At 39.8% G+C, this 25,187-nt stretch overlaps 3 protein-coding genes across 9 annotated transcripts; all 3 read right to left on the bottom strand.

Annotated features, from left to right (window-relative positions):
• Nucleotides 1-409: 409 nt before the first annotated feature.
• On the bottom strand, nucleotides 410-1,886 carry LOC144053334 (snaclec 6-like). The gene is made up of 6 exons (XM_077567702.1): nucleotides 1,824-1,886; nucleotides 1,702-1,729; nucleotides 1,513-1,598; nucleotides 1,260-1,391; nucleotides 958-1,069; nucleotides 410-667 (listed from the first exon to the last, which is right to left on the bottom strand). The coding sequence occupies exons 1-6, from the start codon at nucleotides 1,884-1,886 to the stop codon at nucleotides 591-593; spliced, it is 498 nt and encodes a 165-aa protein (XP_077423828.1). The 3' UTR covers nucleotides 410-590.
• Nucleotides 1,887-4,295: 2,409 nt separating this feature from the next.
• LOC144053932 (cadherin-1-like) lies at nucleotides 4,296-15,004 on the bottom strand. Of its 7 annotated transcripts, XM_077568867.1 has the most exons (18): nucleotides 14,873-15,004; nucleotides 14,649-14,738; nucleotides 14,293-14,382; nucleotides 14,072-14,227; nucleotides 13,537-13,678; nucleotides 13,302-13,474; nucleotides 11,497-11,625; nucleotides 11,241-11,426; nucleotides 10,673-10,739; nucleotides 10,495-10,570; nucleotides 9,703-9,845; nucleotides 9,231-9,397; nucleotides 7,738-7,887; nucleotides 6,808-6,918; nucleotides 6,680-6,736; nucleotides 5,234-5,344; nucleotides 4,972-5,124; nucleotides 4,296-4,896 (listed from the first exon to the last, which is right to left on the bottom strand). In XM_077568867.1, the coding sequence occupies exons 1-18, from the start codon at nucleotides 14,897-14,899 to the stop codon at nucleotides 4,846-4,848; spliced, it is 2,079 nt and encodes a 692-aa protein (XP_077424993.1). In that variant the 5' UTR covers nucleotides 14,900-15,004; the 3' UTR covers nucleotides 4,296-4,845. The 7 variants fall into 7 exon arrangements, 6 of the variants coding, with proteins under 6 accessions (XP_077424993.1, XP_077424989.1, XP_077424990.1 ...); XM_077568863.1 differs by having other exon boundaries at nucleotides 10,495-10,739; XM_077568864.1 differs by having other exon boundaries at nucleotides 7,738-7,866; nucleotides 10,495-10,739.
• Nucleotides 15,005-16,418: 1,414 nt separating this feature from the next.
• Nucleotides 16,419-25,010, bottom strand: pdp2 (putative pyruvate dehydrogenase phosphatase isoenzyme 2). Its single transcript, XM_077568862.1, has 8 exons — nucleotides 24,573-25,010; nucleotides 24,290-24,499; nucleotides 21,513-21,632; nucleotides 20,952-21,238; nucleotides 20,671-20,776; nucleotides 20,178-20,414; nucleotides 19,093-19,392; nucleotides 16,419-18,721 (listed from the first exon to the last, which is right to left on the bottom strand). The coding sequence occupies exons 1-8, from the start codon at nucleotides 24,651-24,653 to the stop codon at nucleotides 18,470-18,472; spliced, it is 1,593 nt and encodes a 530-aa protein (XP_077424988.1). The 5' UTR covers nucleotides 24,654-25,010; the 3' UTR covers nucleotides 16,419-18,469.
• Between the last annotated feature and the right edge of the window lie 177 nt (nucleotides 25,011-25,187).

Below are 25,187 nucleotides of genomic sequence, written 5' to 3'. Positions count from 1 at the left end.
GGGGCACTGTAGGGGTTCGTGATTTAGAGTGGTTTGACCTGTTTGGCCCAGAGGTGTGGTACTCAAAATTTGAGACTTGCATGGAGTCCATTCACATTGTTGTGCAATGATTGCTTCTGTCTATTCTGCCACTAGATGGTATTAGTGTTTCATGTTGGACGTTGGTCACATGAACAGTAGTTTTTTTTTGTCAAACTCAGAACAATTGGTATTTGGAAAATGAATGTCTACTGGCATCTGTCTATCTACCAATTCCTTGTTTGTGTTTGCACACATTCTTGGCAACAAACGTGGAAAATGATTAGTGGTTTGCATTTGTGGTCAATGATGACCAGTTTTTGTTGTTGTTCATTTTGAGTGCAAAGCCATAGATTAAAGGTTGGAAACGGAGCATTTAAAATGGCGTGAATTGATGCAGATAGATTTCTTTATTCAAGATATTCTTTGAGATTACAAATGTGTTGTCAATAATAATTAATCATTGCGGACGAAGAAAGAGAGTCGATAGTAAACCCACAATTACAAAGACACCACTAAAGTGTGATACTGTCTGATGATTACGCAACTCCATTGTGACAGAAGAGGAGTGGTTAATGGCTGTAGTACACTTCTCGGATGCAAACATACGCTTCCTCGTCAGTGCAGTCAGCAGTTTGCCAAAGTCCATCTTTAAGAAGTTGTACGTATATTAGCATTTTATTCTTACACTCTAAAAACAGTTGGATCAAAAGTAACCCAATTATGGCTCAAATCTGGACCAATCCACTTTATGGGTCAATTTGATCCAACTTTCAGGGTTGTTTTATACAAAAAAAGTACTAATAATGTTTTGACCCAAGTAAAGGATCTGACCAATATTTTGAGTTGTTTTACACTATAAGACCCATTTATTGACTCAAATTGACCCAACTGTTTTTAGAGTGTAGCAAACTTGAATCCCTGATTTCAGTCACTTACCATCCTCATCCATTGTTACACAGTCACCAGTAGTGCCATCAGGCTCTGAATTAGTGGTATCAAAGTTCTCAAAATCATTCGTTGTGCCATCAGTCCATATGTAGGTATCATCCTGGAAAACAAGTCACGCTTGAATGAGTCAGACGTAAAGATCACCGCTGCTTGGATTCGCACAGTCAGGATCATCATGAAAGCGCTGATTAGCGTCAAACGACATTCGGAGTTGGAGGACAAAAAAAGGCCTCTACTGAACATTAACCGACAGGATTCAATCAGGAAGTTTTTACTGGTCAATACTTTACCAAAACCGCATCACTGAGTCCAAGCCAGAAAACGTCATCATTATCACCCGCTTGAGCGAGTTTCTGGACAAATGCGTTTTCCAGGGCATCGTGGATGGACACCAGATTCCCGCCGATAATGTTGCAAACGGACTGAAGGGAAAGAGAGAAGAGTTGATTCCATTTAGTCAGATCTGTCAGACGTTTTCCAAGATATTTTGAGTCTGGACTCAAAATGGGCTGAACCTGACTCAAAAGGTCATTTCTTCCATACCTCTGCATCTGCAGCGGTCCGAACATCATCTTGGTAAATGTAGCAGTTGCAATCCAATTGAGTCCAGTGTGGAGGACAGTTATTGACTGCAACACAATTGTTTGTTTGTTTTAAGAGCAAAAAGAGACGGCAATGAAATCTGAGTTGTAAGTCTGAAAAAGTAGATTGAGTCATGCTGCGGCGACCAACCTTTCCTATGAACGAAAGAGAAAGACGACTGTGAAGAAGAGGAGCACATTATTAAAAAAACTGAGCAAATACATCAACGTCATAGTTAGCAAATAATCGTAGTAGGTGAGATTTGGACTTACGACTCCAGTCAACAGGCCACTGATCCCACAAAGGAGGAACAACGAGCGAAGAGCAAACGCCATCTGCGCAATCATAGAAAAATACTTGACATCACATTTACATTTCGACATGTGAAACAAAAATGCAAAAAAAGTACATGGAATTTACTTTCAGTAGTCGGTGTGAAGTTACCTTTGCAGTCGAGATGCTTTTGGCTGAGAAAAATGAGGAGCAGCTTTATATACATTCAGGTGACAGCCTTGGAATGCAGAATGTGTAGATTGGGGGGGTTAATTAGGAGATGACTAAGTCAAGTGTGGAAACAAAGCATAAAGCTGCCCTTTTGTCTTTGCCATACAGGTTTTGGACGAAAGGCAAGCCAATCTCCGGTACTAATAAACAAATGTTGTGCGCGTTTGTGACTGATTGTACTTAAATAAATAAAACAAAAGAAATGCTGTATTTATGCATTTATTTTTCAAAATGTGCCGAGGTCTATCACTAAGCTCTGTTCAAGCAGTAGCCAAGTCATGATTACAAAAAAATATCTCAATGGAAAAAAATCACTTACAGGCCAATCTTAAACAACGGAACAGTGTGGTGTTACTCATGAAAGCAACAAAAAAAGGGGGGGGGGAGGGGGGAGAGAAATAACAATGAAATGACACCAGATTCATCTTTAAAAAAATGTTGTTAGATTTAAACTCAAGGTCTTTGTATGCATTAAAAAATAAGTTTGTTACATGTACACATTGTAATCAGTTAAAAACTTATTGTATTAATAAGTTTGGTTTTGTTTGTTTTTATTTGTTCATTTTCGGACTTTCGGACAATCATAGAGACAATTTACAACGTTCACTTTAGAAAAAGGGCTGCCGAAGCCGAAGCTTATTCATTCCCGTTCCCAGAATGCAATAGGACGCAGATAACCAAAGTGGTAATTCGTCACATATACTTGTGTGGATTATCAAGTTGTTAATTGATGCAAATGTTTGTCTTGCCAATAGTCTTTGTTGGTCAAAATGTTGATTTGTATGGAGGTAAATATGGTGCAAAAGTAACTTGTACATGTAAAAAAAAAATTCTACCTGTACAAAAAAGTATACATTTGTATCTGTAAAAGTTGTGATTTGTACCAGTAAAAAAAAACTGTACATGTGAAAAAAAAATGTTATCTGTAAAAAAAATGTTATGTTTGTACCTGTAGAAATAACAACTTATAGTCAAAGAAGTCGCCACTAGGAGTCACAAGTGGTTTTTCTGCTGCTGTCCAGTCACGTGACTTTTGCACCAAATCTCTCGCTACAGATGGTGCAAAACTGAGCACCGTGATTTGTACTCGTAGAAGAAGAGGGCGGGCTCTGGAAGATTTGGGCGGGCTAAAGCTCAACCTTATTGGTTGAGCAAACGACAGTGGGTTGAACTCAAATGACGCCACGTTTTTATCATTAATATGCACAAGTCCGAAATTCCAAACAAACAGAGTAGCCACACCAGTTTACGCGTCATTTTGTAAGAAGAGGACGTCCCAGCTGTGAAAATGTCAACATGGTTCAATATACAAACACCGTGTGGAACAGCTTAAACGTTGGTTGACATGCAGCGCACTGAAAGTGGGCAGAAAGAAAGAAGTTTTAGTATGAAAGTAAGATTTATTGTACAATCATAGCTCATAATCCGGTGCTAGCCAGCTCATCTCATGTTAATTGTCACAAAACTGAACACATTGAAGTCACGATTTTCATTTCAAGATGTGAAGCCTACCAGTGTAAAAATACGATCAATAGCTTGTACCTGTAAAAAATTTTTAAAAAAATTAAAAAAAACTCATAAACTGCTGCTTAGTACTTAGATGTGAAAATTACTATAGAGCTACAGAACCATATTGAATGTTTTACAAGATAACCTAAACCTATAACCAAAAGTGGACAGTACTCAGCTACTTGTATTTGAGTAACATTATATTCAAGTATCTGTACTCTTACTATCATAATAAAATGAAAACAAAACGTTTTTTACTGCGAGTGAATTTTTAAGCCGCTACAGGTATTTTAACCTCAACCCTTTATCCTCTGTATTTAATCATTATATTTTAAATATTACAATTTCATGATAAATATCAGTATTTTTGCAATGTATGCTTTGCATCATGACACACAACCACCAATCACCAGATTGACTAGCGATTAAATTAATTTGCTATAAATAGTTCCTGGTGAGAATTTATAGAACCTGTATATTTGATTTTCAACAAAATTGCAGTGTCCCAGTTTTTAATTTTGAAAATCTGATCACCCTATATTACCCTATTGTTTTAAGTACAAAATTATAGAGTGCTATTTCCCCTATTGAAAAACTGAATGGAAGAACACAAAAACATAGATTAATACAGTAGTTGCTCGATAGCATGCTAGCTTGGTAGTGAAGGCTTAAATTATAATTTGTAATCTTTTGCGTGTTCAAATAAATCAAATATGAGATTCCCGTGAAGAGGGTCTTTGCAAGGATGATTTATTACAGAGATCTCCGGTCACACAATTGAATATCACCAAAAGAGTGTCATCCAAGAATGTGTGTCTCCTCCCACAGCCCTTTATTACAATCCGAGTTTGTACAAAAACGCCTCTTCTCCTCCCATCAAATACGAAAATCAGATTACATTCTCACAGTATGCTTTCACGTGAGAACTAAACAGAATCTCAATATGCCAGCTTGCACTTTCTTCATATTTTAGATAAAACAGGTTCTCAGTGTGCCAGCTTGTACTTTCTTCCCAAAACAGAATCTCAGTATGTCAGATTGAACTTTCTCAAGCAGGACACCGAAAGGGAATTTAGACAAAAACAAGATAACAGATATCTTAAGGTCGAGTTATATTGAGTTTAACATTATTTCACCAACTCTACACATCTATAACTAAATTCAAAATGGTTAAAATATAAAATAAAGAATTAAAAATGTTAACAATGTTAACAGTAGCTAGCTTATTTGACAGCTAGCTCGATTGGATGGATGGATGGATGGATGGATGGATGGATAGAGTCACACTGAGTCCACACGCTCCATTAAAGGCCCGCGGTCGTCATCTGGCTCCTGTTACATACACAAGAGTGGGTAATGATTTGCTTGGACTGGTCTGAAAGTGAGTGACACGAGCAAGCAGCTCACCTGCATGACGCGGTCGTATCCACGAACGTGGACCGTGGCACTACCGTAGCGCCGGAGGCCTCTCCACGATAATAAGACAATATAGAGAGACAGTAGCAGACACAGCAAAGTGAATGCTACGGCGCTGCCCTTAGCCACGTACGAGCCAACGAGCTGTCAAGAGGAAGCAGCGTTGACTTACACGTTTGTCGACTTTTAAAATGCAGCATGGATGGATGGTATCATGTAATGCCTACATACCTAAAGACATACATTGACTGACCTGTTTTCTTGTATTGAGTGCGTGAGACTGCTGAGAAGAGAGGCAGTAGGCTAACAGCAGGGAGAAACCAACCAGAAGGCTGAGGAGGTGAACACCCATAAGGATGATGATCTGTAAAGAGCAAGGTTAAGGGAAACTGTGAAAATTGACTAAACTGAAAAAAAAAATAATAATAAATTCGTTAATAAAAAATAAATAAAAATGAGAATGCTTTTAACAAAACTAATAACTATCAAACTAAAATTTATATTTATAAAACTAAGTACAGCGAAAAAGGTTCTTTGTTTTTGTCTTGTCAATTTCATACATGAGCTTTCGGGGCTCATTTTAAATGTATATATTTTGGTATTACTGTTCGACTGTATAGAAAAGAAGGAAGGTTGAACAGTCGTTTGGAAATTATTATTTGATAATACTTATTGTAGTTTTTTTTTTAACTTGCACTCAACAAATATTCCATATATTAAGAAAATAAAACGAATACTAAACTAATACTAAAACTAAACAAAGGCATGATTGAAAAAATAAGAGCTAATAAAAAAAACACACTCTAAAAACTAATTAAAAGTGAATTTAAAAACAAAACAAAAACAAAACTCAAAGCAAAATAAAAACTACTGTAAAATGAAAAATATATTATAACCGTGGTATAGATTGAATGCAAAATACACTCGTGCACTTTGTTTGGTCAAAGTTAACTTTTTTTCTTTTTTGTACTACTTGGTTAGTTAGCGTGATTTAACTAGAACTACTACTACTAGGAATAAAAGTTGGTATGGTCCTTGACTCCTTTCAGCGCACATCTTCCTCCTTCACCCTAGAAGTAGCCTGCTGGCTAACAAAGACAGCGCGCCACGATTATTTTATACACCGAGAGAATATAAATAAACATAAAAATGCATACAAAACAAATTAAATATTATAGTAAACATAGTAGCAACAAAATACAGTTCTAAAGCAATCCAATAGGGATGTGCTCTTGTAAAATATGCTCCGGAATGTTGGCAAGGAAAGCGACAGTTGCCGATGCACTTCCAGCTGTTTATTGAACGGGACAAAAAGTCAAACACACAAATCCAAAATTGTAACACTCACAAGGAGCTGCTGTAAGCCACAAGCAGCCAACCAGACTACAGCTCCTGACATCACTCATTTGGGCACACCTCTTAAAGGTACACACCCAACACACTAATACTACAGAACATACAGTAACACTTGACACTACTGGACATTCTCTTGTACTGTACAGTATTAGGTTTTTATACAATATTATCTTGACTACAAATTTAACTAAAAAAGCTGGTGGTGTTGGAGGGGGGAGGGTGCTGGAAAAGATTAATTTCATTTCAGTTTATTTGATGTATGAGTAAATTGAGTTGTGAGCTTGGTCAAGAAACTAATTACACTCGTAAATCAATTTAGCACTGCACATAATTCAACACTTGCCTTAAGTTTATTGGCCTTCCTCTGGACTTCTATTGCCACACATCCAGCAGCCATAAACTGTAACAACAGCAACAAAACCGGTTTATCAACTTATTTAGCACAGTTAGCACGATGTGACGCCGACTCACAAGTAGGCTGGACCACACCGGCATCGTCATGGCGACGGAGCAGTCGTAGCTCACGCATGAGTGGCAGACGGTGGTCAGCACGCAGACTGCGCCGCTCAAAAACTGCACCACCTGAGTGCAAACACACCATCAAGCTTCATCTTGTACAACAGCGGCCCATAGCGCTCCATCTGGCATTTGGTCCCGGGTCGTATGGAGAGACCGAAGAAAAAGTTCTGGAAATGAGGTGCATCGTCTGAGCCTCTATAAACAAGCCGTACCGCTCGTTCTGGTCACGTGATACGGTTTGTTCAGCTCACTTCATAGTACATGCTAGTTTAGCAAATAGAGTTCATCAAAAAAGCAACTTCAAGCATTTTAATGTCATTGCATGTTAGAGACACTCACACTAAACATAAAAGAAGAATGACATATTAAGCATTTAAAACAACAAATACAGTAACTTTGCCTTAAGCCTGCTAGCTTAATTTAGTGTAATAGAAAGTGCCATTGACATGCTAACGATTAGCATCAATCGTCGAGATATTAGAACTCTTTAAGAAATTGATATGAATACATTACTGTAGGCATAAATTATTTATTTTATACAAAAATGAAGTCACTTGCAGTCATACGAGAAGAAAAAGTATCATATTTCTTCGTTTGTGTCTCCATGACTGTTTTGTACTTCCTCCCGGTGGCCAAGGTGGGCACACCAGAAGGAGCAGCACGATGAATTAAAATGTAATATTGTAACGTGATCCAAAAACGTTTTCATTTTCTTTTACATTCAATTTCTTGTTGTTATTAGTCAATTTTTATAAATTACAATATTATAGAAAGCTATTTGACGCTTATTGAAAAAGTCAGTCAAACTATTATTTGACGTGAAATCACTGTGGCACCATGAAGGTTGGGAACCGCTGCCACAGCATCTCACCAACGACTCACCCCGCTGACCAACAGCCTGGTGTTGACCACCGAAGAGAACCAGCGATGAATCCGGGCGTGGTGCAGGTCCTCCTGCTCGGCAGTCCTCGTTTGTGGCCGTTCTTTGAAGTACACCTGGTACAGACCCTCCTGGAACATGTTCTCACTCATCTGTTATGCGAATCACATACGTCAAGACCATGTCCGCTGTCTATTAACCTTTTCAACATGACATACAAGCGGCAAAAGCTCAAGGATTCAAACGTTGCCGTCATCGTTTTTAGTTCAGGTCAACGGTAGTCGCTCCCGTTCTTTCAAACGGAAGTAGCCTATAATTAATCGATTTTCATGCTTCTGAATGCATTACCTTCAACGATAAGTGCGACGCGCCACTTGGTTCCTTGGTGCTCATTCATGACAACATAAATAAGTCTTTAAGACTGTGAGACAGATCCAAGTTCAAAGTTCACTTTTCAGCAGGTTGATAGGAAGGAAAGTTAAAGTCCACCAAAGAGGAAAGGATTCCACTGGTGCTTACTTTCACTTCATATTCTACTCCCTTTAGGCAAAACCTCAGTAGCCTAGAAAAAAATATGCCCTAAGATTTTGAGTATTTTTACCTTTTTGTTACTTTTACTACACAGTTGAAATCCTCATTTTTCTTGCATCACAGAAAAAAAGAGACGTCCGAATTTAGCTTAGGATGTGTTTTTGCTTTCTGTATTGCTTGCCTTTAGGTGGTGATATTTTTAAGTTTTCAAAGACTGAGCAGTTTTGCTTTCTTTTGTTTTATACAGTGGTTAACCTCCCTTTATATTTGAGTGACAACTGCCAGTACGTCCACAAAGTGTGTCCCATGTTTCTTCAATAATTATTTTCCTTGGATATTAAGCCTGCAATAATAAATTCATTAAGACTTCCAATTAGTTACAATGTTTTATTTTAGTAATGAAAGCAATAATCATAATAAATGCAAGAAAAATCTAAACTAAACAAAGCGTTATACAGGCATGAGTAGATAAAGAATTATAAACAAGACAGGATATATTAAAAAAAATAAAATAAAAAGGGAAGGAACTGAAAAATCTGCCTTGAGGGATGCCACAGATAATTTGCTCTTTAAAAAAGTGACTTTCAATGGCATAAAAAAGATTAAATGACAAACAGCAATTCCTCTCCATACATATAAAAACTGCAAAAACACAATAATTTAAACTTCCAATTAAGTATTATGATTATTGTTACTTTTACGGCACGATTACCTGAGATTTTTTTTTTTTTTTAACAGAATTTGAACACTCTGACACTCTCAGACCCACTCCGTTTTTCCCGGCACTGTTTGCGAGTCATCATCGTCCTCTCTGCTGGAGTACATGTCAGCCAGCCTGCAAAAGCGTGGTCCCCACAGACATTCACATCTAGTAAGCTCACGACTAGAGTGCCTGTCCCAGTAGCTGGTACGGTGTCTATAGAAATGGATGCTAGGATTAGTTCAAAATCAAAAGATTTCTTACAACAATTCCTAGGGTTGCAGGTGTACTGGAGTTTAACCCAGCTGACTTTGGGCGAGGTGGTGTCCACCCTGGACTCGTCGCCAGCCATTTGCCTGGAAGGAAGGTAGGCGGATGGGAAGGTACTCTCAGTATGTAGGTTGTTTGTTCAGTAGTTAGGTTGGTGGGATCTGTTTTGGTAGGTTGATTGGTTAGTAGGGTTGGTTTTGGTAGGTGGCTCGGTTGGCTGGTAGGAGTTTTGGTTTATTGGTTGTTATGTCAGTCAGCCGGCTGGTTGGTTTGTCAGTAAGTCGGTCAGTAGGATGTTTATCATTGGCCAACTCATATTGGAAGTATCACTATGAATGGTAGAGAAAAGCTGAAAACCTAAATGATGTGTTTTTTTTCCATTTGACCTCAGTTCCCTTGGCCATCCATGTGGGCTATTTCATTCAAAATCATACAAAGGTTGTGACTATGCAAGCAAGACGATTACCATTGTCATACGCCAAAACCAGCACCGTGTACTTGTTGTCTTTGATGTACGGAGACTCTCTGTCCATGTTGCCCTTCACTGTGATGGATCCTGTATTTTTATCAATAGCCAACCACCTGGCTGGGTCGCTGTGTAGTGCGTATCTAAAAGCAAAGACATCAATGACTTGATCAGCATGCACATAGACCATATCTGTCGTCTTGAACATTTTGGTAGGTAGCCAAGTAGTGAGGGTCGGTTTTAATAGGTAGGTATATAGGTACTGTACGTTGTGAAGGTCCGTTTTGGAAGATAAGTCGGTAGGTAGGTTTGTAGAGTCTTTTTGGTGGGTTGTTACAGTAGGTTGGTAGGGTCTGTTTTGGTAGTAAATAGGTTAGTAGCATTGGTTTTTGGAGGTAGTAATAGGTAGATTGGAGCATTTGGTTTGTTAAGTGGTTAGATCAGGAGGCTGGTAGGGTCAGCTTTGGTAGATTGGTAGGTTTGTTTATTTGTTGGTAGGTAGGTTGAAAAGGTTGGTTTTAGAAATTAGGTAGCTAGGTAGGTTGTTGGTTTTGTTTGATAGGAATTGGTAGGTAAGTATGTAGATTGGTTGATAGAACCTGTTTTGCTAGGTAGATTGCTTAGCAGGTAAGTTGTTTTTAGTTGGTATGTAGGTAATACAGAAATTACGATTAAGTTTACACACTTATAAACTTATGAGCACAACTGTAGGTAGTTTATAAGGCTCGTCTTGGTAGGTGGGTTTGCGTCTTCTTTGGTTGGCTGGTAGGTAGATACATAGGTTAGCATCACCTGACATGTTGGTGCCTTGAAGTGTCTGGATCCTTGGCTCTGAGGTCTGCCACTTGACTCCCCAGTGGCGGCTCCTCTGAGATGATCCGGTGGATGAGTGGCGGTTTGAAGAACGGCGGCTCATTCTGGTCTAAGACCGTTACTGTGATTGTGCACGTGGAGGTGGACACAGACTTACTAAAGGGAGCGTCGTTTGTCGCCACCAGCAGTAGAGTAAACATAGGATCACGTTCAAAGTCCACAGCCTTAAAATTAATGGAAAGAAAAGTATAGAGAAATCATTATTATGATTATAATGGGTAAATTCCAGCATCAAAAAGTCAGCAGCAATATATGTAGCAAAAAAATATGCATGTATCAATTGTCTATACTCTTTACTGTCTATTGCCACTGTTACGTGAAAAACACTTATGTCCATTTTTGTCATTTTTTACATTTTTATGTTTTTAGGCTGAATGAATGTAGACATCCCAAAAATTTAAAAACGTAATTAAAAAAAAAGGACATAAGTGTGTTTTACATAGCAGCAACAAAATGCAGAAGTGAATGCTACACTATACTTCAATAAATTCATACTAAGAAGTGCATGTGAACAGCAGCAAAATTAGTCAGCAGTTTTGTATCAAACAGCTATGCACATCTATAAATATTATGCACATATGAATCTTACACTAACCTTGAGTAAATAGATACTAAGAAGTGAATGTGGCCATCATCATCAAAAGTCAGCAGCATTGTATTTTCACCTTGGCTGTAGTGAGCATGCCCTCCATTTTCCAAGGTCCTGTTTTCACGCTGAAGTGACCTCCCTGGTTGCCGCTGACGATAGTATACTTGGTGTTAGTATTGGGTGTTCCCAAATCGTCTTCGTCAGTCACAGTTAACCTTAGAACCTCCCGGCCAACCTCATTTTCAGGCGTAGAAGCAGACACCTTGCATGCACAAAATCAAAATAAATACTAACTATTGGACGTCAGACTTAGCCAATACTGCTGGACTCACTGATGTGAAGGTGAAACGCGGTGCGTGATCATTGCTGTCAGTGATGCTGACGATGGCGGTACACGTGGTGCGGAGACCCTCCCCCGCCATGTCTGCAGCCTCTATGATCAGCTCGTACTTTGACTGCATCTACAATGCATTATTATTACAATATGGTAGGTACCACAATGAATGAGACCCAATACAAGAGGTGCATCAAAACATTCAGAAGTTGTGTGCCAACTTCTCTTTGAAGGGTGACTAATTTTATTTCATTGTAGTTTTGACCTGTACTACCAACCTATCAAAATGGACATTTCCAACCTATTGTGTACTACCTCTCAAAACCTTCCTTATCAACCTAGTGTACACAATAAATTTCGTAGAATACATTTTTACTCTATCCTAATACCTCCGATCATTTGTGGTCTCGCTTTGGATACACCAGCAAAGTTATCCAACTGTAGGCGCGGCATAGCTCAAGTGATAGAGTGGCCGTCTCCCATATTGAAGGTTGTAGGATTGTTCCTGAACCCTTGAGTGATTTTTTATTTAATTTTTATTATATATAATATTTCACTCTCTTGTGAGTGCAAAATGTACTCTGTTTTAGACTGGGACCGAATGTAACCTTTTTTTGTCAAATGTACAGTATTCTACAAAATTTACTGTGTACCTACCTCGCCAACCAATCATCTAATTACCCAAACTGACCCTTACTCCAACTAACCGACCAACCAACCCTATATCTCTACAGAACCTCAATCTACCTGACATAACCAACCCTACTGACATAGAGTACATATCTACCTACCTATACTGAACCTACCAACACGTCTACCTGCCTAAATCCACACTAAGCCTACTCACCTACCGACCTACCTACCCAGTAAATCTAATTCACTCAACTTACTGTTGGAAAAACGATCCTTAAGTTTTCCGCGTGTTCGTAATGTTGATTTTCTTAATACAGACTGGATCGGATCGGTGAACAGGTCCTTCGAAGGATTTATTTTGCAGAAATTTCTGGACACAGACAAGATACAGACAAAATCGCTCTGATTCCCCTTGTGTGTCCCCTCCCACTTGTAGTCGTTCTTATACTTTCAGCATAGCGGCCCCCCAAAAAACCATCCCCTTGCTCTTCCTCCTTTGCTGCCCTTAAGCCCCGCCCCTCTCCAGTGGCGCCTTTAAGTCCCAAGATAGACAGTACTCAATGCACATGGACAGATGGCCGATTGATATGGAAACACAGTAGGCCAGACATTCTGGCACACCGACAGATAGATGGACAATTGATGTGGAAATACAGTAGGTCCCAGACAACCCGGCAAACACAACTTCACAAAGGAATCCTATTAACACAGTTGCTTCACCCCAGACAAATGGCTCATCAATGTGGGAATAGAGGAAGCTCCCCCTAACATAATTTAAACACTCACCCATCTCTACTGAGGAAATTAAAGCAGTTATGACTAAATCTAAACAGTTATAACTAAATCAAAACAGTTATAATTAAATTGAAACAGCAGAATGTCAACATTACCTACCTAAAAACCTACCGACCTAGCACCGAGCTAATCAAATCATGGTCCTAGCCAGGAATACCCAGCCTACTATCCTACCTACCTTACAAATATTGTTCTAGTATGCTAATACTTTAATAATAATGTATCTACACATTACCTCATTGCACTAGTTACAGTATTAGTTGTAACTGCATAATTTTGACACAGCTTTTGTACGATGTCATCTGAATACATCTGTTGCCGTACCTAATAAAATGGTCACCCTTTGAAAGGGAAATAACACTGTAATGATTTTACCTCTCTGTCCAGTCCCACTGCCATTGTGCTGATCAATCCGCTGACTGGATTGATGCTAAACATTTTGTCTTTGGGCCCGTGAGTCTTCTGAGTCTTGAGTCGATAGCGAATGTCTGCATTGTCTGTATTGGGAGCATCCTTGTCTTCTGCTGTTATACTCATGAAGGACTCACCTGTGGAATAGATTAGGTACACTTTTGTATATTTTGGTCATTTTCGGGAGTCTTTTTCTTACCAACTTGTGCGCTTTCGCTGACGTTTCCATAAAAAGGCGTGCGAGTACATTCCGGGACATTGTCATTCTGATCTACCACGTTGATGACCAGCTTCATTGGCTCTTCGGCCTTGGAACCCTTGACGGTCGCGTGAGCCAAAAGCTGAAATCGACATCACGTGATCATCGACAAAGGCTTCCATTTTTTTGTATAGTTTCTTGTCATTGGGGTAGCGGGTGAGCTGAAGTTTATCTAAGCTGACTTTTGGGCAAAAGGCAGGGTACACCCTGGACTAGTCACCGGCAAGCAGAGGTAGGTAGGGAGGCAGATTGGAAGGTGGGTACGAAGGGTCCGTTAATTTACTCACATTCACACTTCACACCTGTGGACAATTTAGAGTCTTCAATGAACCCAACATGAATGATTTTGCGATGTGGGAGGAAGACCAGAGCTGAAGTACGATGCTGATGTGCACGAACCACTGTGCAGCTCACCATCAACACATACAGTAAGATAGATATTGAAGAGAATTTCTCCTGATGAATTCCCACTCACAACATATCTGCTTATTTTCTCCCTGTCCAGTGGCCGGGTCACGTACAGAGCACCAGAGCGCCGATCCATGGTGAAGACTCCCTCGGGGGCCTTGTCGGCCCCGGGCCCAACCAGCTGGTAGGTGATGGCCACCTTTTCCTCGCTGCTGGATTTAATCTAGTGGAGAAGATTTAATTTGACTTCTAAACTCTACTTTCCCAAATAACTTCCTCGTGTTCTACCTTAGTCATGAACTTGGGGAATGGGCCACTGTCATTCTCTGGGACATTGATGTCAGGGATGACCCATTCTCGTTTCTTCCGTCTGAAAGGCTGCCAGCCATGCTGGATGTTATAAATTAGCACTATCACATGAGATCCAATATAAGAGGTGTATCAAACGACGCTGTTTTTCCAACATATGAATCCGTAATAACTTTTTCAAATATGTAAATCTTGAATTGTACGCTTTGTAGGAGGGTCCCTACCCCTAATACAATCCCAGTAAATCCTATTGGGTTGCATTTGCAACACCTTGAAAAATGGGAAAACAACTTGTCACCAATTGAAAAAAAAAATGCAGTTACTTCCTGGTTTACCTCGACATGTTTACTTTCAGTTGGTTCCCTGCCTGAGTCCACGGTTGTGTTCTTAAAGCAAGAATGTAGAAGACTTGCTGCCGCCAAAAACTGAAAATAATCAACAGTACTTTAGATTTGTCCTGTCAGTCTGTTGCGCTTTACAGACAAGAGGAATATTCTCAAGGACAGATTTTTTTTTGTTAACATCGGTACTATAGAAAAAAGGAAATTAAGACTCTCACCTTACAAAGGAAAAACATCATCTCCATGTTGTCCTCTTCTTGTTTTAGAAAACGGTCCTTTTTATTGTGTTAATATCTCCAGGACTCGTGTAGAAAAAGCAAAATCATGCTCTTGGTTGTAGTGAAGTGTCTATTTACTGGCACTGACTACTGTTGCTGTTGCCTGATTGGAATCAGCCAACGTTTGGGGCAAAACAAAGACGAACTGGAGGTGACCCCAGGCACCTGAGCATGCAGGTGAGGGTTAGTTGTGCATTTACTGTAATTAAACATATATTAGAGTTGGGCTTATGGTGAGATATAAGCTTAATGTCCAAATCCAAAACACAGTGTTTTGACATGTTCAGAGGTTGAAATTGACATGAGTAGATATGTGCGTGTGAATCTTAGTGACAATTCATAGCATTTTTGTGTCTTTATGCGACATTTAGTTTCTGTACACTACATTTACAGTTGTGTTCATGGGTATGTAAACATTCAAGCAAAACTATAATATATATATATATATATATATATATATATATATATATATATATATATATATATATATAATCTTATTTGTGTGAAATGCCATTCCAGTGTAATCTGTTCCAGCCATCCAAAACACCACTTTTGTGCATTGGATTAAAGGGGCGTACTGTATAGGGACATCAGGGGTACTGACTCCATATCTGAAGACATTTTCCCCATTTACCTCCTTTTAAGTGTTTTCATTTTGTAATTGAAAAAAGAAAAAAGACCAAATGATAGACTATGTAAAAAAACTGCTAAGTTGTGGCACTCATGAGTCAAACTACCATTGTGGTTAATTTTCGCCAGTGGTGGCTTTGCGCAGATGTTATTCATTCACAGTCTGGACATGGTTGAAGTGAACAGCTTCTGCTTTGGAGGGAGTCATAAACTATCCAGAATTCACAAAAACTGGCTAGATTTCTTACCACTTTTATCAATTGACTATAGTCACTGGGGTGGCCGGAAAACTGGCTAAATGTAGCAACATAGTTGGCAACACTGAATAGACTCGCTTCACCGCATACTCTTGCTCAGACGCATATTTAGCCCATTTTTGGGGGTGCTTCAGCATATATATATATATATATATATATAAAATTTTTTTACTGTGTGTTCTTATTAACAAGCTAGATAAGATACTTATAGCTATAATATATATAAACCATAGAGCTTAAGTAATATTTAAACAACATACAGTACACCCCCATTTAATTGAAAATGGTTTGATCCACCTCAACCCCAAACGTCTTTATAGCACCCCTAAACCTCTGATCCTAGAATCGCCTCTGCTCTTGCTGCTCTGTCACCAATCGTCATGGTTCCCAAAACTTGAGGCAGTCACAGTACCACTCCAAGAGTGTGATTTCAACCAGTCTTTATCTTCTTGTAATATGCTGTGAGCCAAGTTCCGTGTGCATGGCATCTAAATAAGAGCTTCAACATGTTGACAAAACACGACACGAGCGGATTGACTCCGCAACACTATTATTTACACTCGACGCAAAGCAAATGTCAACAAACAAGCACCACCACATTGTTATATTATATACATATTTTATTCTTCCCTTCATTTAGTGTAAAATAAGTCAAATCATACCGTGACAGAGAGGAGTCTAATTACATTTAACAGCATGTAAATTCAACAGTGTATTTAAATTAAACAGTGTAAAACATGGATTGTCCACAGAGCCGGATTGCCAAAGTTTTTCCTAGATTTATATTGAAAAGTAGTAATGCATCATAAAACATATTCATAATGAATCACATGGGAAATCAAATATGTAGCTACACAGAACATATTAGTGAAGGGACAGGAAGTGTAACTGCCACACTACCGAGTCTGTAAACAAACAGTGCAGCTCAGCTTCTGGCTATCAGATGCCATAGCTAGGCAAATGATAATAACAAATGTCATTGCAATGGTGTTTTAGCATAATAATTCACACTGTTTAAACTATTGATAGTTGCACTTGTCTGCATTTCCTAAAATGGCGATCGAAAAGATTTACACTGTTGATGTTTCATTACAAATGACATTAAATCTCTCCAGCTATACAAAACATAGGCAGGTTGTTTTGATGGTTGTTCCCTAACTATATTCAATGGTGCTAACCAAATCATAAGCTCATAGCAAAGGTTTATCCTGCGTTGAAAACTACTGTAGTTTGACACCTGAGAAAATACAGGCAATGGCAATCAAAACTAACAATGTGTGCGTTATTCTTAACATGTGACATAGTGAAGGTAAAAATGCCCTAAATAGACAAAATCATTCAATGTTCGTGTTTGACCTGATATGGTACAATCTGAAACGGGACTGTGCACATTTACAAATAAATGCCTAAAAACTATCAGTACCAGTAGCGGGTTGTGCATTGGGTCCCAGGACCTTCAGTGGGGACTAACCCGACCTAATGCACCTCTTAATACTGTCACTAATACGTCACAGTAGAAACGTTTCATTCAAACAACAACAGCAAACAAAAGTGCCACATACATCCTCTGAAGCAGTTCACAATCAATATTTATCAAAGAACATGACCAAAAAAAAAAACACTAGAGATGCGGATTATCAAATGTATTATGTGCCAATCGCTACAGGTGTGCTTCGTTAGTCGAACTCGGCTGTAACAAGTTTTGCTCTGACCAACCAGTACTTTTTGATGACCAGCTTGCATATCAAATATAACAAATAAAAGACGCTTGTAATCATCAGAATTTTTGGTATGAGTTTTAAATTTAATTGTTAAACTATTTTTGGTTTCTCATACACATTTAAATAATCAACTCTGAGGTAACGTACACACAACCATATGACTAGAAATAGAAACGTTTTTTTTTGTTTTTTTTTATCTAGCGGAAGAAAAAAGAAGCCACTCAGCAGAAACATGCACCAGATGTCCTCTCTTCTTAATTTTCTAGTTTTTCTTTATGTTCAGCCAAAATGGAGTGTGTCAATCAAAACAACCCATCCCTGTTACACATACGGTAGAATCAGAGAATGACATATTAAAATTTTTCTTCTTTATTATATAGCTAAGTTAGCAGTTAGCCTTGAGCAAAGTATATTTTATAGTTATAGGAGGTATAGTTATTGTATATTGTATGAGTAAATTGATTTGTAACCGATACTTGCAACTTTCTTACTATAATTACAGTAATACTTATTTTAAATATGTTTTTCAGGTGAGTAAGTATCTGAAACAGGGCTGCATCAAACACAGTAAAGTATATATGACAAATTAAATATATCATTAAAAAGGTGCACTGTTAATGGTTGAGAAAAAAAAGTAATAAAACTGATGTGTGTGTGTGTGTGTGTGTGTTTTTTAAATAATAATACTGGTACATCTTTTATAGAAATGTTGTCTAAAATGTTTGCCTATTCTAGAATGACCTAGGAGCTGAAAAATGATTGGACAGAAACATCTAACACACATACTGAAAGAAACGTTACAAAAGCAAGAGAAAAGACTGTTGGAAATAAATTAACACAAGTCCTTGGAACAAATATTATAATTTTCGTGACAAGTATCTTGTGTTGAAAATGCCAAGGCACTCACAATCAGTCAGTCAGCTCATCGCCTACGTGTTCAGATAGACCACGATGGCCGTGATGTCGTCACGGTACATGCGAGCGAGGTCCTGCGGCAGCGCTAGCATGGATGCCAGCCTCTCGTGGCACAGCTCGCTGTACTCATCGGTGCCCAGGGCGTGCCGGATGAGGTGCGTGGCAGCGTTGGCGTCCGAGGGGGGCGAGGCGCGGGCCTGACGCTTGAGCAGGAGCTGGTGCAGCTGGCCCAGCTTCAGCTGACGTTCCGACTGAGAGACGGGAGACTGGGGGATGAAACCAGGAGAAACCTTTAGGGACTTTTGTGTTGGACGCATCACTGATTATTGTGCTTGAATGCAGAGGGCAGAAATTATTTCAAGAATGACTAGATTGCTGACTAAACAGGCTTCCGACAGAGAAAATGAAGTTTGGCGAGGGAGAGATAACGTCGCAAGTAACAAGGTTCCAAATACAGACTACTAGACTTACGAGAGACTAGACTTAAGAGGTTTGAAATATGAGCCATTGCTGCCAATATTACAGTAGCTGAGACATGGCACGTACAGAATATTATTTTTCTGGATTTTACTGCCACCAGGTGGACAAAGCACACTTCTACCTTGGTGTACGGCATCCATCTTGTGAGCACGCATACCTGCAGGTGAATGCCGCTCAGGTGCTCGCCGACCAGCCGCACAGCCTCCTGGCTCCTCAGCTCGTCCCACAGGCCGTCTGTGCCCAGGATGAGGAAACGGTCCTGCGGCCTCACTTTGTGGTACGTCACCTCCGGAGCTGCGTCCAGGTAGGGTGGCGTCAGGTAGTTGGGCAGGGTGTAGTGGTACAGGTTGAGCGAGTCGGGGTCCACGTTAGACTCCAGGCCAGATAGGATGCCCTGCTGCAACTCGTGGCTCCACTTGAAACGCACGTCACCAAATGATCGTGATGGCATCAAAACCTAACAATGCAAATGTAGACATTGGAAAAAAAGATTGGATTTCACTCAACGCTGGATAATATGACCTTAACCCTGGAGAACCCACGGGGTCAAATTTGGCCCCTATAAATTCTGCTACTCAAATAACAAAGACCTTTTTTTTCTTTTTCTTTTTTTTACAAATTTAACTTCAAAAGTCCAGAGTGCCACTTCTGACCCCTGCACGGGGCCATCTAGTGGATGAATATTGCACTTACATGAGCCAGAGAGGTGGCGACAAGATGGCTGGCAACATGCTGTTTTGTTGAGCTGGAAATCAATCCAAACAAAACCATCTTCTCAGCAAAATCAGATGGTAAAATTGTGTTTTTTTTGTTAATCTACTGTATTTCATATCATGTTGCAGAATGCCTAGGAGTATGTTTTATATATATATTTTGATAAATTAGCAACTCTGAGCTAGTTAAAAAAACAAGGGTTAAAATTGAAAAAACATATATTTTGGTGTTCAGTGAACTTATAGTATTATTTATCTTTTATTTATTTATTTATTATTATATATCATTTAATGTATAATTCATAATTTTCCAAAGAAGAAAATGGTGCTTGGGTTCTCCAGGGTTAAAATTGAGTGTCAGATTTTTTTGCTCCAAATATACAATTATTAATTTAATTTTATTATTTTCCTTCCTGCTATTTGCCCCCCCATCTTTTGCAAAATATTTGTGGCTTACAAGCACATTACTATTTTTCATGTATCACCTCGTGCTCATTTGACTCATTAGGGTGCTCGGAAGATTACTCACCCCTAAAAGTCTGTCATCCGTGACTACAGTCTGCCTTTCTGAGGGCGGATGCTGGCTCCTAATGCGCTCGAGCTCAGCCTGGTTGTGGCAGTTGTGGTCCTGAGAAAGGTGCACTGCACTCCAAGTGCCGTCTGCCTCCTGAACGCCCAACACCGCTCTGCAGTCACCGGCGTTGGCCACGTGGATGCCTTCCGGGCCCACGTGAGCCACGCAGGCTGTTGACCCGGCGAAGGCAACCTGGAAACACAATCAAGCGTAAAGTACGTCATATGTCAAACAACACACGTTAGCCCAGCACAGGGGTGTCAAACGCAGTTATGGTTTCCATGAAAGGCCTGGGGGAAATGGGCAAATTAATGCAACCAGTATTACAGGAGCCTTGATAAAATAAATGCTAGCTGGGCTAGATTAAAGAACAGAGCAGGGCGTGCAGGCTATGACTTGGGGGCCAGACTTAAACCACCCCTAGCTAAGAAAGTGTTTGCGTTGATACCTGGATGGCTGTGCTTTTCATCAAGTAATTGGACAGAGGAACTTGAGCCTCCAAGGAGATGTCGGCATCCAGACGCTTGAAGGCGTAATGCATGGCATCCGAAGGGCTGGGGGGAAAAGACAGCAACTCTTGACGCACCGTTTTGCACACAGTGTGCCTTGTGATTTTTTTTTCTGATATGAAATACTGTATGTGCCTCGATCAATAAAGGTTAAGAAACACTGATCTAGTGTAATTTTGTCATCTAGTATTTGTAAAGCAGGAAGACATTTAGCACATACCACATGCCTTCCCCATGTTCGTGGCTGTCCAGCAGCTCCTGCCAGAAGACTCTGAGGTGGTGGAAGTAGAGTGAAGCCGAGTCACGGAAACTGAAGTCGGTGTGGTGCTTATACCACTGCAAGACGGGCGGTACGGGCCTCCCGTGCTCCATGCACGTCTCCAACTCCTCCAGGCTGCGCTTGGGCATCATGGCCACGGTGATGTAGTACAACAGGCGCTCACTGACCGCCTGCGCGCACGCCCAGCCGCCATGGCCATCGAACACGCCAAAAAGTGTGCCTTTTGCCTGGGGAGAGGCATTCCCTCATTTCAATTTAAGCGAGTTAGGCCAAGCCACATACTTAATAACCAATTAACTCTTACACGTGGTCCATTTTCCAAGCATACATACAGTAGTATGTCAATTTGGACCAAGACCAAGAATATCCTCATGATAATTGTTGATGACAAATTACGAACTAAGGTTTAAGAAACAACCTGAAGCTTCCTTATGTACATTATGTCTATCACTTAAGAAGATAACAGGAATGCAAAGCGAAAATTGGCACAAGTCTGAATACCTGCAAACAAGTGGCTGCACTGCGGCGGTCTTCATTGGGCGTGTTGGCGGCTAAGTGGTTGCTCTCAAACTTTCGCACCAGGCTGTGCTCTGGTACATCAAACGCTGGCACACTCACACTCTGTAGCACATACACAGATAATAAAAGCTGTAAAATCCAGAAATTTACAATACTTTTTTCAACAACATACAATGCCTCAATAGAGTAAGTTGCGTACGTAGTTTGGACTGTGATTAAGATTTTTCACAATGGATTGGAATTTTAAAAAAAGTCAACGTGTGACTGAAGTGGTTCACTCCACAAACTTTCTTACCAATAGCGGCTGTTATCGCTGGTCTCAATAATGGCAGATTAACTCTTTGACTGCCAGACGTTTTCAGAAAAGGGATGCCGTGGGTGCCAGCCGATTTTAAGCATTTTAACTGATCTTTCAAGGTCCATAGAAAATTATGTGTTTGGACTATGGAAACACACATACTGCCAAAACAAGATTGGACTCTCATCTTCCATCAGAAAAAAAAAGTTTGTTTCTACCTTATTCCGTTTTTGAGTAATCAACAATAGAAAATGGTTAGTTTCACCTGTTTTGAAAAAAAAACGTCTTTTAACGTCTTTGGCACTCCTCCATAGGATTTTACGAAACGTTATTTAACGTTTTTAGCAGTCAAAGAGTTAACAATAGAGTTCACAATAGAGTTTCTTTTTCAAATTGTTACTATATTTTTATCTATATAGGCCCAGTGCAAATTCACAACACAAGTTACCTTAACTCTTTGACTGCCAAAAACGTTAAATGACGTTTAGTAAAAACCTACGGAGGGCCGCCAAGGACGTTAAAAGACGTTCTCCAATTTTTTTATTTTTTTTTTGAAACGGGTGAAGGAAAGCCTTGGCCAGCTGTGGTGAAAGTTTCAAGCAGATCTAGTGAGCCTAATGACTATTTTTGGCCCCTAGATGGCAGCAATGACTCTCTTTTGACAAGATTGGGTAGGCGTCAGTAGAAGACGTGAGGCGGAGTCAGAGGGGACAATGGCTGGGGAAGGGAAGAGAACATGGCGACCGGTTGCAAGCAGCTCACGCTCGAGCATTTTTTTTCAAAGACGAAAAGCATCGACCAACGCTAAAGAGCACATTGATGACGACGATGATCATCATCGATGATGATGATGGAGACTCCGAGGTTGGAAGCATTGACGCGGCAGTAGAAGACGTGAGGCGGAGATAGATGGCTGAAGAAGCGAACAATGGCGACCGGTTGCAGGCAGCTCACACTTGGGAGTTTTTTTCAAAGACGAAAGGCATCGACCAACGCTGAAGAGCACATTTATGACGATGATGATCATCATCGATGATGATGATGGTGACTCCGAGGTTGACGCCGAAGTTGGAAGCGCTGACGCGGCGGCTATGACGACGTCATAAAGGTTCACGGGCTAGCGATGCTAACACCGGAAAACGCGGAGCACAACCGAGCACGCTCAGGCGGACGTTCAATCGGACGACGAAGAGTGCCCCGAGTCCAATGCATATTCATCGGAGTTGTGGGTACAGTTTGCTACTTGCTATTCCCCGGAAAAAAAGGCCGTCAAGAAAGTGTAACGTCTGCACGCGAAAGGGACAATCGGTAGTGAAACTACTCTGTTGTGCAAATCCTGCTCCCTCTCCTTGCACGCAGGGGAGCGTTACAAAAAGAAAAACTGTATTTGAAACATCCACATAATTGTAAATAGTACCACAGTTGCACACATTTGTAAATAGTTTGCGAAATTGTTTTGTCAAATTGTTACACTGTTGAATGGAAATAAACGTATTTTACATCTAAAAACACTTTTTCATTGTTGGTGGTAAGTGTTTTACAGAAGTAAAGCACTATTTAGGTGTTTGTGGCATCATTCATGGACAAAAAGAAGTGTAGAATTCACTAGAGTGCATGAAATAACATTGTTTCACAAAAAGCTCTTTTTCTCCGCTTTTTGTTTCAAAACAGAACATTTCGGTGAAACTAACCATTTTCTATTGTTGATTACTGAAGAACGGAATAAGGTAGAAACAAACTTTTTTTCTGATGAAAGATGAGAGTTCAATCTTTCATTTGGTAGTATGTGTGTTTCCATAGTCCAAACACAACATTTTCTGTGGACTTTGAAAGATCAGTCAAAATGCTTAAATCGGCTGGCACTGGCGACATCCCGTTTCTGAAAACGTCTGGCAGTCAAAGAGTTAAGAGACTTAACACGTTGAGCATTTTTCAACCATTAGGTTACAAAGTGTTGTTGACTTTAAACACTACTTGTGAGTCAAATTTGACAATATGAAAATTACTACTGAAAATTATTATAAAAAATTAGGGGGAAAAATGTGTGATGTTCTGTTCTGGGAATCTATAGCAGAATCAGGAACATTGCGTTGATAATCATTTTTTCAGTAGGCCCTAACCCACTAAACACTAGCAGCTACAGGAAATTTGTACATGAGTCCAACGTGCTGTAGTCTATCAGTAACCTCCGCTAACACAGTAGGAAAGTCATAACTACAATAACTTGGGACGTTCAAAGCCACTTTTTTTCAGACTGATACCAGTAGGAGTATTCATTATTCAATACTTACTGATACCGGGTAGTACCAATACTTATAGTACTTTTTATAAAAAGTGCTGTAGTATAGCTTACTCAATGTCATATATATATATCATAAGTATCAGTGGCTGGTATCGATAGAACAGTAATTACAGCATCATCTGATCGTCAATGTACTAACAAGAGTTCCACAGTTATTACCTGCTCATTTGCTCGCAGAATGCTGTCGATTTGCACTCGGCTGAGCTGAAAGGCAAATTCCTGATGTGTTGACAGCTGACGTTCACTTTGAGTTGTCAGCTTGACACCTGTTCCCAACTTGTGCTGTTTTCTTCTGGGCGACAGGTCCCAGCAGGATGAAAAGTGACGACGCTGCTGCACTTGCTTGGAGAACAGTGCGGGTGGGCGATACTGAGAAAACCCCAAAACAACACTCGTTAAAACGAATGAATATATGAATGTCTCAAAAAAACGAAATAATAACCTGTAATGCATTTGCGATGTTGCTGTCTCTTCTTGAAGCTCGTTCAATGATGCTGGCGTACGAACGCCATTTCTTCAACATTTCTTATAACTTTTAAGCTATTGCAAACTTGGCCAGTAGTTTGCCTGTGTAGAGCGATCAAGAGGGTAAAGGTGGGCACACGCAACAACCAGGAGGGCTTTACGAAATTAGATGAAAGGTGAAACCATGTTTATTTTGTTATCTATCTAGGTTACAAGTGCTAACGTTAGCGTAGTGAGCATGCTACGCTAACGTTCAAGATAAATGCGACTTTCGTATGATTTACAACTCAAACTAAAGCGTCATTATTCGAAACATAAACTACGTAGTAATTTAGTAGTTGTCACGTATTAAAAAATACACACAAAAGCGGCTGAATAAAGTTCATTTACAGCAATGCCGAGGTGGGTTGGGTTTATGAGTGACGTAAAATTTCGTCATCGGTGACGTAATTCCGGGGTAATAGTTGACTCTTGTAGTGACGAATAAATATTACAAATTATATATTTCTGTTAACTGTATCAAAACAACATATTTGATAACGGGTTGATTTAATGTAATAATACTGGAATAAAAATAAAGATGGTAAAAAAA

Source organism: Vanacampus margaritifer, chromosome 6 (assembly GCF_051991255.1).
Source record: "Vanacampus margaritifer isolate UIUO_Vmar chromosome 6, RoL_Vmar_1.0, whole genome shotgun sequence".
NCBI lineage: Eukaryota > Metazoa > Chordata > Actinopteri > Syngnathiformes > Syngnathidae > Vanacampus > Vanacampus margaritifer.
The sequence above is the reverse complement of the archived record's forward strand: the minus strand, read 5'-3'. Positions and strand labels throughout refer to the sequence as shown.

Bases quoted from the DNA above. Each gene is read 5' to 3' on its own strand.
- LOC144053334 (XM_077567702.1), bottom strand. From the start codon at position 1,886: ATGGCGTTTGCTCTTCGCTCGTTGTTCCTCCTTTGTGGGATCAGTGGC. The intron at 1,599-1,701 runs GTTGGTCGCCGC...ATTGTGTTGCAG, and splicing joins CTCTTTCGTTCATAGGAAAG to TCAATAACTGTCCTCCACAC. The intron at 1,392-1,512 runs GTATGGAAGAAA...CTTTCCCTTCAG, and splicing joins GGACCGCTGCAGATGCAGAG to TCCGTTTGCAACATTATCGG.
- LOC144053932 (XM_077568863.1), bottom strand. From the start codon at position 14,899: ATGGAGATGATGTTTTTCCTTTGTAAG. The intron at 13,475-13,536 runs GTAAGAAAAAGA...TCTATTCCACAG, and splicing joins CAGCGAAAGCGCACAAGTTG to GTGAGTCCTTCATGAGTATA. The intron at 10,740-11,240 runs GTGAAAATACAA...ATTAATTTTAAG, and splicing joins GCATGCTCACTACAGCCAAG to GCTGTGGACTTTGAACGTGA.
- pdp2 (XM_077568862.1), bottom strand. From the start codon at position 24,653: ATGTTGAAGAAATGGCGTTCGTACGCCAGCATCATTGAACGAGCTTCA. The intron at 21,633-24,289 runs GTAATAACTGTG...TATGTGCTACAG, and splicing joins TTCTGCGAGCAAATGAGCAG to AGTGTGAGTGTGCCAGCGTT. The intron at 19,393-20,177 runs GTGAGTAATCTT...TTGCATTGTTAG, and splicing joins CGGATGACAGACTTTTAGGG to GTTTTGATGCCATCACGATC.